General features: G+C 46.5%; 1 protein-coding gene across 3 annotated transcripts in view; it reads right to left on the bottom strand.

The window, feature by feature from the left end:
* The window catches only part of LOC124011223 (aryl hydrocarbon receptor-like), an 84,285-nt gene that overhangs the window by 29,316 nt on the left and 40,564 nt on the right, over positions 1-14,405 (bottom strand). For all 3 annotated transcript variants that reach the window (XM_046324365.1, XM_046324367.1, XM_046324368.1), the window contains 3 exons: positions 13,691-13,780; positions 10,307-10,430; positions 7,467-7,600 (listed from right to left, as the gene is read on the bottom strand). In XM_046324365.1, coding sequence (XP_046180321.1) covers positions 7,467-7,600; positions 10,307-10,430; positions 13,691-13,780 — 348 coding nt within the window. The remainder of the gene's footprint in view (positions 1-7,466; positions 7,601-10,306; positions 10,431-13,690; positions 13,781-14,405) is intronic.

Raw genomic sequence — 14,405 nt, 5'->3', positions numbered from 1 at the left:
TCTTTGAGCTTCATTTGTGTGACAGCTTGAATCTCCTACTGGAATATTGACGGGGCTGTGTCTCCTGCTCAAAGTCAGTCTCCAGTGCAATCTTTATTCAGATAACATTGCACATGACTGAATGTCGACACAAGACATTCTCACAGGAAGAAATAGCTTTTTTTCCTGAGCCAAACGGAAGCCTCTTAAGATTTCATGGCCTACTAGTTGATGGATTCTAACAGCAACAAAAGCCGTGCAAGGATCTAGACAATAGGCATTACCATAATCAACAATGTCATGTTGAATATTGTCCCGTATGAAAACAAGAATGGAACAAATGAAACATTAGCATTGACGGACACGCATCTCTTTGACTTTATTTAACAGTTGAATGCTCGAGGGAAAATGTCATTAGAGTTCCCCGTACTTCAGCGAAATGAGGAAAAGTAAAACGATTCAATTAACTTGTTCATTATTCTCCTACGAGAGTCAGATACAATGCACCATGCTGTATGTAATAACCATCATATAATAGGAGAATGATGTTTAGGATGGAAATTGATGACACCAGATGAGACTTGGACTGTGTCCTAAATGGCACCCTATTCCCAATTTAGCACACTGATTTTGACAAGGGTTTATACGGCTCTGGTCAAAAGTTGTGCACTATATAGGGAATAGGGTGATGGAAGATTAGAGAACATGCAAGGAAGGGATAAAACACACCAAGGTACTGTAATGTAACCGGATACTTTGTCCTCCGCTCTGAGTCCTCTGGAGTGATTACGTCAACAATTCAAAGATGAGATAAAAATAGTACACAAAGTTTATGAGAGAGGTAAATGGTGGAATTCATTTCTTTCTTCTGATTGATGAGTTTAAGTTGGGCCTCGTCCTCCCTTCTCCTCATTTCAACTAACCTCTCCCTAACTCTCTCCACCCCTCCTCTGCTCTCCTTTTTCCGAACTTCTCCTCCTCCTCCTCCTCTCCTCTCGGCATGTATCCTCTCATGCGAGGTCAGTATGGTGTGGTGGGTCTTATGGCTCTCTCCTCCCAAGAGCACTTCCTCCCAGCTGCCCACTGCACTGAGGCTAGGAAACACTGTCACCACCGATAAATCCACTATAATTGAGAATTTCAATAAGCATTTTTCTACGGCTGGCCCCGGTTAACAGCCCTGCACAGCAACTCGCCAAAGCCTCCCCCATTTCTGCTTCATCCAAATCCAGATAGCTGATGTTCTGAAAGAGCTGCAAAATCTGGACCCCTACAAATCAGCCGGGCTAGACAATCTGGACCCTCTCTTTCTAAAATGATCTGCCGAAATTGTTGCAACCCCAATTACTAGCCTGTTCAACCTCTATTTCGTATCGTCTGAGATTCCCAAAGATTGGAAAGCTGCCACGGTCATCCCCCTCTTCAAAGGGGGAGACACTCTACACCCAAACTGCTACAGACCTATATCTATCCTACCCTGCTTTTTTAAGGTTTTCGAAAGCCAAGTTAACAAACAGATTACCGACCATTTCGAATCACAGTGTACCTTCTCCGCTATGTAATCTGGTTTCAGAGCTGGTCATGGGTGCATATCATAACTGCCATCGATAGGAGACATTACTGTGCAGCTGTATACATCGACCTGGCCAAAGCTTTTCACTCTGTCAATCACCACATCCTTATCGGCAGACTCAACAGCCTTGGTTTCTCAAATGACTGCCTCGCCTGGTTCCCCAACTACTTCTCTGATAGAGTTCCGTGTGTCAAATTGGAGGGCCTGTTGTCCGGACCTCTGGCAGTCTCTATGGGGGTGCCACAGGTTTCAACTCTCGGGCCCACTCTCTTCTCTGTATACATCAATGATGTCGCTCTTGCTGCTGGTGATTCTCTGATCCACCTCTACATAGACGACACCATTATGTACACTTCTGGCCCTTCTTTGGACACTGTGTTAACTAACCTCCAGGTGAGCTTCAATGCCATACAACTCTCCTTCCGTGTCCTCCAACTGCAAGTAAAACTAAATGCATGCTCTTCAACCGATCGCTGCCCGCACCTGCCCACCCGTCCAGCATCACTACTCTGGACGGTTCTGACTTAGAATGGACAACTACAAATACCTACAGTGGGGAGATCAAGTATTTGATAACCTGCAAAATCGGCAGTGTTTCCTACTTACAAAGCATGTAGAGGTCTGTCATTTTTTAAATCATAGGTACACTTCAACTGTGAGACAGAATCTAAAAATCCAGAAAATCACATTGCATGATTTTTAAGTAATTAATTTGCATTTTATTGCATGACATAAGTATTTGATACATCAGAAAAGCAGAACTTAATATTTGGTACAGAAACCTTTGTTTGCAATTACAGAGATCATACGTTTCCTGTAGTTCTTGACCAGGTTTGCACACACTGCAGCAGGGATTTTGGCCCACTCCTCCATACAGACCTTCTCCAGATCCTTCAGGTTTTGGGGCTGTCGCTGGGCAATACAGACTTTCAGCTCCCTCCAAAGATTTTCTATTGGGTTCAGGTCTGGAGACTGGCTAGGCCACTCCAGGACCTTGAGATGCTTCTTACGGAGCCACTCCTTAGTTGCCTTGGCTGTGTGTTTCGGGTCGTTGTCATGCAGGAAGAACCAGCCACGACCCATCTTCAATGCTCTTACTGAGGGAAGGAGGTTGTTGGCCAAGATCTCGCGATACATGGCCCCATCCATCCTCCCCTCAATACGGTGCAGTCGTCCTGTCCCCTTTGCAGAAAAGCATCCCGAAAGAATGATGTTCCACCTCCATGCTTCACAGTTGGGATGGTGTTCTTGGGGTTGTACTCATCCTTCTTCTTACTCCAAACACGGCGAGTGGAGTTTAGACCAAAAAGCTCTATTTTTGTCTCATAAGACCACATGACCTTCTCCCATTCCTTCTCTGGATCATCCAGATGGTCATTGGCAAACTTCAGACGGGCCTGGACATGCGCTGGCTTGAGCAGGGGGACCTTGCGTGCGCTGCAGGATTTTAATCCATGACGGCGTAGTGTGTTACTAATGGTTTTCTTTGAGTCTGTGGTCCCAGCTCTCTTCAGGTCATTGACCAGGTCCTGCCGTTTAGTTCTGGGCTGATCGCTCACCTTCCTCATGATCATTGATGCCCCACGAGGTGAGATCATGCATGGAGCCCCAGACCGAGGGTGATTGACCGTCATCTTGAACTTCTTCCATTTTCTAATAATTGCGCCAATAGTTGTTGTTGCCTTCTCACCAAGCTGCTTGCCTATTGTCCTGTAGCCCATCCCAGTCTTGTGTAGGTCTACAATTTTATCCCTGATGTCCTTACACCCTCTCTGGTCATGGCCATTGTGGAGAGGTTGGAGTCTGTTTGATTGAGTGTGTGGACAGGTGTCTTGTATACAGGTAACGAGTTCAAACAGGTGCAGTTAATACAAGTAATGAGTGGAGAACAGGAGGGCTTCTTAAAGAAAAACTAACAGGACTGTGAGAGCCAGAATTCTTACTAGTTGGTAGGTGATCAAATACTTATGTCATGAAATAAAATGCAAATTAATTACTTAAAAATTATACAATGTGATTTTCTGGATTTTTGTTTGAGATTCCGTCTCTCACAGTTGAAGTGTACCTATGATAAAATTTACAGACCTCTACATGCTTTAAGTAGGAGAACCTGCAAAATCGGCAGTGTTTCAAATACTTGTTCTTCCCACTGTAGGTGTCTGGTTAGACTGTAAACTCTCCTTCCAGAATCACATTAACTTCTTCGAGATAGGGGGCGCTCTTAATTTTTGGATAAAAAACATTCCCGTTTTAAACAAGATATTTTGTCACGAAAAGATGCTCGACTATGCATGTCATTGACAACTTTGGAAAGAAAAACTCTGACGTTTCCAAAACTGCAAAGATATTATCTGTGAGTGCCCCAGAACTAATGCTACAGGTGAAACCAAGATGAAGTTTCATACAGGAAATGCCCCAGATTCTGAAGGTGCTGTGTTCCAATGTCTCCTTATATGGCTGTGAATGCGCCAGGAATGAGCCTGCCCTTTCTGTCATTTCCCCAAGGTGTCTGCAGCATTGTGACGTATTTGTAGGCATATAATTGGAAGATTGACCATAAGAGACTACATTTACCAGGTGTCCGCCCGGTGTCCTGCGTCAAAATTATTGTGTAATCTCCAGGTCCATGCGCGTTCCATTTCTTCAGAGGAGAAACTAAACTGCCACGAATGACTTATCATCGAATAGATATGTGAAAAACACCTTGAGGATTGATTCTAAACAACGTTTGCCATGTTTCTGTCGATATTATGGAGTTAATTTGTTAACAAAAAAAGTTTGCGTTTTAATGACTTAATTTTCATTTTTTTCTTACCCAAACGTGATGAAGAAAACGGAGCGATTTGTCTACACAAATAATATTTTTGTAAAAACTGAACATTTGCTATCTAACAGAGTCTCCTCATTGAAAACATCTGAAGTTCTTCAAAGGTAAATTATTTTATTTGAACGCTTTTCTTGTTTTTGTGAAAATGTTGCATGCTGAATGCCAGGCTTAATCCTATGCTAGGCTATCAATACTGTTACACAAATGCTTGTTTAGCTATGGTTCAAAAGCATATTTTGAAAATCTGAGATGACAGTGTTGTTAACAAAAGGCTAAGCTTGAGAGCTAATATATTTATTTCATTTCATTTGCGATTTTCATGAATAGTTAACATTGCGTTATGCTAATGAGCTTGCCTAGAGAATTACACTCCTGGATACAGGTTTTTTTCGTAGCCAAACGTGATGAACAAAACGGAGCGATTTGTCCTACACAAATAATCTTTTTGTAAAAACTGAACATTTGCTATCTAACTGAGTCTCCTCATTGAAAACATCTGAAGTTCTTCAAAGGTAAATGATTTTATTTGAATGCTTTTCTTGTTTTTGTGAAAATGTTGCATGCTGAATGCTAGGCTAAATAGTTAACGTTGCGTTATCTTAATGAGCTTGAGGCTGTATACACGATCCCGGATCCGGGATGGCTAGAATCAAGAGCTAGAATTAAGCATCTCCAATCCAAAATTAAATCTGGAATCGGCTTCCTATTTTGCAACAAAGCATCCTTCACTCATGCTGCCAAACATACCCTCGTAAAACTGACCATCCTACCGATCCTCGACTTCGGCGATGTCATTTACAAAATAGCCTCCAACACTCTACTCAACAAATTGGATGCAGTCTATCACAGTGTCATCCATTTTGTCACCATATACTACCCACCACTGCAACCTGTATGCTCTGGTTGGCTGGCCCTGAAGGATTCATACATGTTGCCAAACCCACTGGCTCCAGGTCATCGACAAGTCTCTGCTAGGTAAAGCCCCACCTTATCTCAGCTCACTGGTCACCATAGCAGCACCCACCCATAGCACGCGCTCCAGCAGGTATATTTCACTGGTCACCTCCAAAGCCAATTCCTCTTTTGGCCGCCTTTCCTTCCAGTTCTCTGCTGCCAATGACTGGAACAAACTGCAAAAATCATATCTCCCTCACTAACTTTAAGCACCAGCTGTCAGAGCAGCTCACAGATCACTGTACCTGTACATAGCCTGTCTGTAATTAGCCCATCCAACTACCTCATCCCCATTCTGTATTTATTTACTTCTCTTGCTCCTTTGCACCCTAGTATCTCTACTTGCACATTCATCTTCTGCACATCTATCACTCCAGTGTTTGCTATATTGTAATTACATCGCCACCATGGCCTATTATTGACTCCCTTACCTTATTGGCACACAATGTATATAGACTTTTTCTACTGTATTATTGACTGTATGTTTGTTTATTCCATGTGTAACTCTGTGTTGTTGTATGTGTCGAACTGCTTTGCTTTATCTTGGCCAGGTCGCAGTTGTAAATGAGAACTTGTTCTCAACTAGCCTACCTGGTTAAATAAAGGTGAAATAAAAAAATAAAACATCTTGTTAATTGGTCCTGCTGGGCATAAGGTGAGGTGCAATGATGTCAAGAATCTACCCTCAAATAGCAATAGGATTACCAAAACAATGCTATGGAAATTAGACCGAGGCAGACCCTTGGCTTACCTCTCACGCAAATGACCTCCACAGAGTTGGGAAATACCCCGATCTTACTCTCCTCTTCCCTTCCCCTACCACCAGCCCCCACTACTCTGGTCACGTTCTGTACTGGTGAGACGTAGAGTCTAGGAAGAGCGCAGGAGAGGAGGGGGCTTCCCCCTTCTGTTCACCAGGCAGGAGGGCCCACTATGACACACCCACACCAGCACCATGAGCTCTGCAATGCAGATTTAACAGCAAGCACAGGCTGATATCCCTCACAGCTCTCTGACTGTACTATACTAACTGCACGTGGACTATACTGTAGGCCCCTACAGCAATACATTTACTTCTATGTTACTGTGTTCTAGCCCAGTCAATGTGCTCTGGCTCTGTCCTCTTCTCTCTCTCTCTCTGTCTCTGTGGTATCCAGCACAACCTTAGTCTGAGGAGAAGATTGAGCCCTTTGGGAGTCCTCGAGCTACTCTGACTAAGCAAATTCCTCTCTGGGTGCTCTCTTCCTCTGGAAGGCAGATTTAAGCCCTTTTCCCCACGACCCTGTGGCTCTTTAAGACGGATTACTGAGGGAGGGTAGTGGCTTCTGATCCCGCCGTGGTCTGAAGTGGTACGACACCACGCTGACCAGGCTAATAGCCTCTCTAGCTACTGTAGCTGGGAGAAAAAGTCTCCTTTGGCCTTAGAGTGTTGTGCTTCTGACGGAGAAGTGGAGAAAGGGGGAGGTAGGGCCAGGAAGGAGTGGGGGAGGCAGAGGAAGTGGGAGGTAGGGGTCTAAATGGGGGAGGTAGCCCTGGAAAGTAGAATGCTCAGAGATCTGCTGAGGGAGGATCTGTCGGGGGGCATAGGGGGGTATGGGTGATTCAGTAGTTCAGGGGTCAGTAATGGAGGGTAGCTCTGGGATAAGGGGGGAGGTGGTACAGTAGCACTGTAAAGTGCCTGCCTCTGGGGCTCTCTGGTGGGAGTCGGGACACCCCACGCCAGGGGCCAGACTAGAAGTGTCTGGGTATTCCCAGGCCTTTGTTCTTGTACGGCTCAGCCTCCCTCAGTACAGTCATGGGACACAGTCACAGGAACACTCTCTTCTAATAAAGCTGATGTCTCGAGGTGTGATCTGACACACACACACACTTGTAGACGTACGCACGCACGCAAGAATGCAGTACACATGGAAGTAAGGACGCTCGTACACACAGACACTTACACGCCTTCTCCCTTATATCCACACATACACAGACCATAAGTCCAACAATGGCTGTCTTCAATGGAGGGCAAATCTCGAACATGAGCTCAAACATCATTGCAAGAATAATATTCCTAAAAGGAGACATGTCAGTCTCCAGTACTCCTGTGCAGATGAGGTTAAGAGAGGAGGAATATGATTGGTTACGAACCAGGAAGCCAGAGGAATTGTCGAGGAGACAGCGGAAGCGACAGACGAAGTTCCTCTCCAGGAAGGAGGAGTTCTCTGGAGGCAGCTGATCGGGGTTATAGGTCACCAGGGATGAGCTGGGGACTGGCTTTCCATCTGAGGAATAGAAACAGGTCAAGGACCAAGTCAAATCACTATATTCAATGCCTACTTCATTTGTGGTCTATTAAAATGGCTGTTGAACAGAGTTTAACAGGGTCCAGATGCTCCTACATTATGTTTGGTGAGTGTGTGTATGTTCATGTGTGTGCGTGCACTTATGTGTGTGTGTGTGTGGGTGTGTAGCTCCAGTCTGTTCCTCCCTCTTCTCCATTCCGTCCCTGTTCTAAAGTACCACGATAACGCTACGGTAGCTAGCTCTAACCCCCTGCCTAATTAAAACCGACGGCTGTGTGTGTTCTAACATTTACCCTGCAAGTCATGGAGAGCCTGATAAAGATCACCTCCCTCTCTACATGCTCTCTCTCTCTCTCTCTACATGCTCTCTCTCTCTCTCTCTCTCTCTCTCTCTCTCTCTCTCTACATGCTCTCTCTCTCTCTCTCTCTCTCTCTCTCTCTCTCTCTCTCTCTCTCTCTCTCTCTCTCTCTCTCTCTCTCTCTCTCTCTCTCTCTCTCTCTCTCTCTCTCTCTACATGCTCTTTTTCTCTCCCTCTCCTCCTCCCCTCTCTCTCTCTCTCTCTCTCTCTCTCTCTCTCTCTCTCTCTCTCTCTCTCTCTCTCTCTCTCTCTCTCTCTCTCTCTCTACATGCTCTTTTCTCTCTCTCTCACTCTCTCTCTCTCTACATGCTCTTTTCTCTCCCCCTCCTCCTCTCTCTCATCTCCTTCCCTCTCTCTACATAGCTCAGCTGGGGAAATTGGGGTCATTGGGTCTGAGTGACTAACCCATTGGGTCTGAGTGACTTCAGGCTGACTCGTTGCAGTTCTTCGTTTGGTCATGTTTTCATGTTTTTTTGTTTGTTCTGCTAGTAGTAAACGTCAACCAGTGTGGTGTATGCTGTCACTGTATGTGTCACTTTAAGGTGAAACAACGACGTCACTACAACTAACTACCACATTGAAACAAAGCAGTTTCTTTTTTATCTTTTGTTTTTGTTCCGCTAGTAGTTCACCTCAGCCCCTTCCACAAGTTCAATTTCAGTATGGCATATATACTGTATGTATTGCCATCTGTACATTTGCAACAAAGCATCAAACATATATCGCTAGCTAAACTCAGCAACAAAAAAAAGAAACGTCCCTTGTTCAGGACCCTGTCTTTCAAAGATCATTCGTAAAAATCCAAAATAACTTTTAAAGGATCTTCATTGTAAAGGGTTTAAACACCCTTTTCCCATGCTTGTTCAATTAAACACAAACAATGAATGAACATGTACCTGTGGAACGGTTGTTCAGACACTAACAGCTTACAGACGGTAGGCAATTAAGGTCACAGGTATGAAAACTTAGGACACTCGAGCCCTTTTTACTGAATCGGAAAAACACCAAAAGAAAGATGCCCAGGGTCCCTGCTCATCTGTGTGAACGTGCCTTAGGCATGCTGCAAGGAGGCATGAGGACTGCAGATGTGGCCAGGGCAATAAATTGCAATGTCCGTACTGTGAGACGCCTAAGGCAGCGCTACAGGGAGACAGGATGGACAGCTGATCGTCCTCGCAGTGGCAGACCACGTGTAACAACACCTGCACAGGATCAGTACATCCAAACATCACACCTGTGGGACAGGTACAGGATGGGAACAACAACTGCCCGAGTTACACCAGGAACTCACAATTCCTCCCTCAGTGCTCAGACTGTCCGCAATAGGCTGAGATGAACTGAGGGCTTGTAGGCCTGTTGTAAGGCAGGTCCTAACCAGACATCACCATTAACAACGTCACCTAGGGGCACAAACCCACCGTCACTGGACCAGACAGGACTGGTAAAAAGTGCTCTTCACTGACGAGTTGCGGTTTTGTCTCACCAGGGGTGACGGTCGGATTCGCGTTTATCGTCAAAGGAATGAGCGTTACACCGGGGCCTGTACTCTGGAGCGGGATCGATTTGGAGGTGTAGGGTCCGTCATGGTCTGGGGCGATGTGTCACAGCATCATCGGACTGAGCTTGTTGTCATTGCAGACAATCTCAACGCTGTGCGTTACAGGGAAGACATCCTCCTCCCTCATGTGGTACCCTTCCTGCAGGCTCATCCTGACATGATCCTCTAGCATGACAATGCCACCAGCCATACTGCTCGATCTGTGCGTGATTTCCTTCAAGACAGGAATGTCAGTGTTCTGCCATGGCCAGCGAAGAGCCCAGATCTCAATCCCATTAAGTACGTCTGGGACTTGTTGGATCGGAGGGTGAGGGCTAGGGCCATTCCCCCCAGAAATGTCCGGGGAACTTGCAGGTGCCTTGGTGGAAGAGTGGGGTAGCGTCTCACACCAAGAACTGGCAAATCTGGTGCAGTCCATGAGGAGGAGATGCACTGCAGTACTTAATGCAGCTGGTGGCCACACCAGATACTGACTGTTACTGTTACTTTTGATTTTGACCCCATCCCCGCCTTTGTTCAGGAACACATTATTCAATTTCTGTTAGTCACATGTCAGTTTATGTCTCAGTTGCTGAATCTTGTTATGTTCATACAAATATTTACAGTACACATGTTAAGTTTGCTGAAAATAAACGCAGATGACAGTGAGAGGATGTTTCTTTTTAGTTTAGTTTAGTTTAGTAATGTGAAAGGCTCACAGTGGCTTTGGACAGATTCGTGAAAATGGGTCGGCCAGGAATAGACAGTGAGACGCAGCGTACGACTGACCTGGGGGTGACTCCCCCTGCTGGGGCACGCCCGGGGGGTTGAGAGCCCAGTGGAGGTTCCTCCTAAACTCCTGCTGGTCCTCAGTGTGGATCAGCTCAAATACACTCTGGTGCATCACGTCTGTCTGGAACAAGGAGAGAAAGAGAGAGGTCTTTAGAAAGGTCACGTGCACCAGCACATAGGACTGGGAACTATTGTCTGACTTACTGAAAAATGATCTAAACACAACTGAGTTCACTCCTGTAGAATCAGTAAGATTCTACACACACACACACACACACACACACACACACACACACACACACACACACACACACACACACACACACACACACACACACACACACACACACACACACACACACACACACACACACACACACACACACACACACACACACACACACACACACACACACACTCCTTGTTTTGTGGGCTTGCAGTGAGGAGGAAGGTTAGGGCATGAGCTGGACCACCTCAAGAGAGTTGGTGACATGGACACAGTGAGTGGTGACATGGTCACAGCACAGCCCGAGGTTCCGTGTCACACTAGCATCTCAGTGCTACCTCTCATTACCATACACACAGCTCCACAACAGGCAGCCACATCCAAAAGGATTTCAGTTAGCGCTGTAGATGTGAAGTGATGGTTGTTGAAATGAAACAAGGCCTGAGAGGTGTTGTTCACACTGTGGGAACATTTATTCTACTGCAGCTTGCAGTTACAGCAGTATGAACACCTTCAGGAGGTTGGTGGCACCTTAATTGGGGAGGACGGGCGCGCGGTAATGGCTGGAGCGGAATTGAGGGAATGGTAATCATATACATTTGATGCCATTCCATTCGCTCCTTTCCAGCCATTATTATGAGCCATCCTCCCCTCAGCAGCCTCCACTGATGAACACAGAGAGAAAGAAAGCGAGAGCTAGAGGGAGAGAGAGAGGGAGAGAGAGAATAACAAGATATAACAAGATATATATATATATATATATATATATTATTAGAAGGAAAGAGAGAGAGAATGAAAGAGAGAGAAGGAAAAAGAGAGAGAAGGAAAGAGAGAGAGAGAAGGAAAGAGAGAGAAGGAAAAAGAGAGAGAAGGAAAGAGAGAGAGAGAAGGAAAGAGAGAAAGAGGGAGCGAGAGAGAGAGAGAAGGAAAGAGAGAGAGAGAATGAAAGAGAGAGAAGGAAAAAGAGAGAGAGAAGGAAAGAGAGAGAGAGAAGGAAAGAGAGAAAGAGAAGGAAAGAGAGAAAGAGGGAGCGAGAGAAGGAAAGAGAGAGAGAGAATGAAAGAGAGAGAAGGAAAAAGAGAGAGAGAAGGAAAGAGAGAGAGAGAAGGAAAGAGAGAAAGAGGGAGCGAGAGAGAGAGAGAGAGAGAGAGAAGGAAAGGGAGAAAGAGAGAGAGAGAAGGAAAGAGAGTGAGAGAAGGAAAGAGAGAAATAGGGAGCGAGAGAGAGAGAAGGAAAAAGAGAGAGAGAGGGAAAGAGAGAAAGAGGGAGCGAGAGAGAGAGAGAGAGAGAGAGAGAAGGAAAGGGAGAAAGAGAGAGAGAGAAGGAAAGAGAGCGAGAGAAGGAAAGAGAGAAATAGGGAGCGAGAGAGAGAGAGAGAAGGAAAGGGAGAAATAGGGAGCGAGAGAGAGAGAGAGAGAGAAGGAAAGGGAGAAATAGGGAGCGAGAGAGAGAGAGAGAGAGAGAGAAGGAAAGGGAGAAGGAAAGAGAGAGAGAGAGAGAGAGAGAAGGAAAGGGAGAAGGAAAGAGAGAGAGAGAGAGAGAGAGAGAGAGAGAGAGAGAGAGAGAGAGAGAGAGAGAGAGAGAGAGAGAGAGAGAAGGAAAGGGAGAAGGAAAGAGAGAGAGAGAGAGAAGGAAAGGGAGAAGGAAAGAGAGAGAGAGAGCTTTAACGGGTGATATTAATTGCTAATGCAGCTTAACCCAACTGTGTACGTGAGCATGGATGTTATCAAAAGGTGATCCAACCTGAATAAATAAGGCTATGAGAGCAGTTAATCAGCTGCTGGGGGTTAACTCAATTAAACAAACGTAGGACAGACAGTATGCATGCTTACCGAGATCTGTGATTAAATATGCTATAGATCAGCTCCTATTAACTGATTAACCTGCGTTTGACCTCTCTGGACGGGGTTATCAAACCCTTATCCAGTGAAAATCCTGACTCTAGCAAGCTAAAGCTCTTAGCACAGAGCAGGGCTGGGTACCAGAGGGCATTGAGGGCAAGATTAGGGAATGGAGGTGGGCGGAGGTGGTGCAAAAGGGCAGGCAAGGACACAAGGCAGTTTTGGGTGAAGGTAGGCACTGTACAGCAGCATATTTATGTTCACCCTCATTCTGGCTGTAACTGTTGGGGCAAAGAAGGGGCAGGATGCAGAGAGAGCTACCCTCCTGTAGGTTTTCACTCCCAACCCTGTTCCTGGAGAGCTACCCTCCTGTAGGTTTTCACTCCCAACCCTGTTCCTGGAGAGCTACCCTCCTGTAGGTTTTCACTCCCAAACCTGTTCCTGGAGAGCTACCCTCCTGTAGGTTTTCACTCCCAACCCTGTTCCTGGAGAGCTACCCTCCTGTAGGTTTTCACTCCCAACCCTGTTCCTGGAGAGCTACCCTCCTGTAGGTTTTCACTCCCAACCCTGTTCCTGGAGAGCTACCCTCCTGTAGGTTTTCACTCCCAAACCTGTTCCTGGAGAGCTACCCTCCTGTAGGTTTTCACTCCCAACCCTGTTCTTGGAGAGCTACCCTCCTGTAGGTTTTCACTCCCAACCCGGTTCCTGGAGAGCTACCCTCCTGTAGGTTTTCACTCCCAACCCTGTTCCTGGAGAGCTACCCTCCTGTAGGTTTTCACTCCCAAACCTGTTCCTGGAGAGCTACCCTCCTGTAGGTTTTCACTTCCACCCCAGTTGTAACTAACCTGATTCAGCTTATCAACCAGATAATTATTAGAATCAGGTGCGCTAGATCCGGTTTGGCACAAAAACCAGTAGGACTATAGTTTTCAGTCCGTGTCCCAGCACTCCCTGGTTCGTTCTATAGTAAATAGAATGAGGGCAGAGTCATGTAAAGCCTAGTCCAACTGGCTTGGCTGAGGCTAACCTCTTCCAGACTCCCTTAGTGCCATGCTGTGGCTCTGTAGGCAGGCCCAATCCTCCTCTCTCAGCTCAGTGTGTGCGTGTGTGTGTGCGTGTGCGTGCGTGTGTGTGTGTGTGCTTGAACGGCAGTGTGTGTGTGTGTATGATGTATGGTGTGTGTGCTGCGTGTGTGTGTGTGCGTGCGTGCGTGTTTGAGCGGCAGTGTGTGTGTGTATGATGTACGGTGTGTGTGGTGCGTGTGCCAGTGTGTTTGAGTGGCTGCGAGCCCTGTGATCAGCAGTAGAGACTTACTTGGTGGAATCCCAGGTAATCCTGAATGGTGTGAGAGGAGTAGAATATGACCCCCTCTGCAGTGATGACCAGGACAAAGCCATTAAGGGCCTGAGGAGGGAGAACAAGTCACAACAGACAGGAAGTTAGGGAATGTCCCTCACTGCGTACTGCTATCAAAGACGTTTAGCGAGTGCAATTATTTTTGGGCTGGACAACGAGGATAGAGAGGAGATTGACGCAAATGAATAGCAGCTTCTGAATGACTGTGTCCGGTGTCCATCACGAGAAGACAGTGACAACCCATATTCTAGTGATACATTTGTGCCATTTGGTGTGTCTTGTATTTCAATGCCAACACCAAGCATGTATAAAACAGCAGGACAGACTACAGCGTGCAGACAGACAAGACAGATTCCTGAGGACGGGAGGTCCTGTCAAACCTGGCCTATTCTGACAGACACAACTGAGAGAGGGGGAAATGGAAGGTGGGAAACAGAGGGGGGGGGGGGCAGAGGGGGAAACAGAGAGGGGGGGGGGGCAGAGGGGGAAACAGAGGGCGACAAAAAGAGAAACTGCAAACAGGGGCATGACACCACTTCAGGCTGTGAAGGAGAAGGGGAGGAGAGGAGCAGTGGAGGAGAGGGGAGGAGGAGAGGCAAGACGCCCCACTCTGAGGACGTGTCACCTGAACACAATGACAGGCTGGAGATGGGGAGAAAGAGGGGGGGGGGGT

This window comes from Oncorhynchus gorbuscha, linkage group LG23 (genome assembly GCF_021184085.1).
Source record: "Oncorhynchus gorbuscha isolate QuinsamMale2020 ecotype Even-year linkage group LG23, OgorEven_v1.0, whole genome shotgun sequence".
Taxonomy (NCBI): Eukaryota; Metazoa; Chordata; class Actinopteri; order Salmoniformes; family Salmonidae; genus Oncorhynchus; species Oncorhynchus gorbuscha.
Note: the sequence above shows the minus strand (reverse complement) of the source record. Positions and strands in the feature narration are given on the sequence as shown.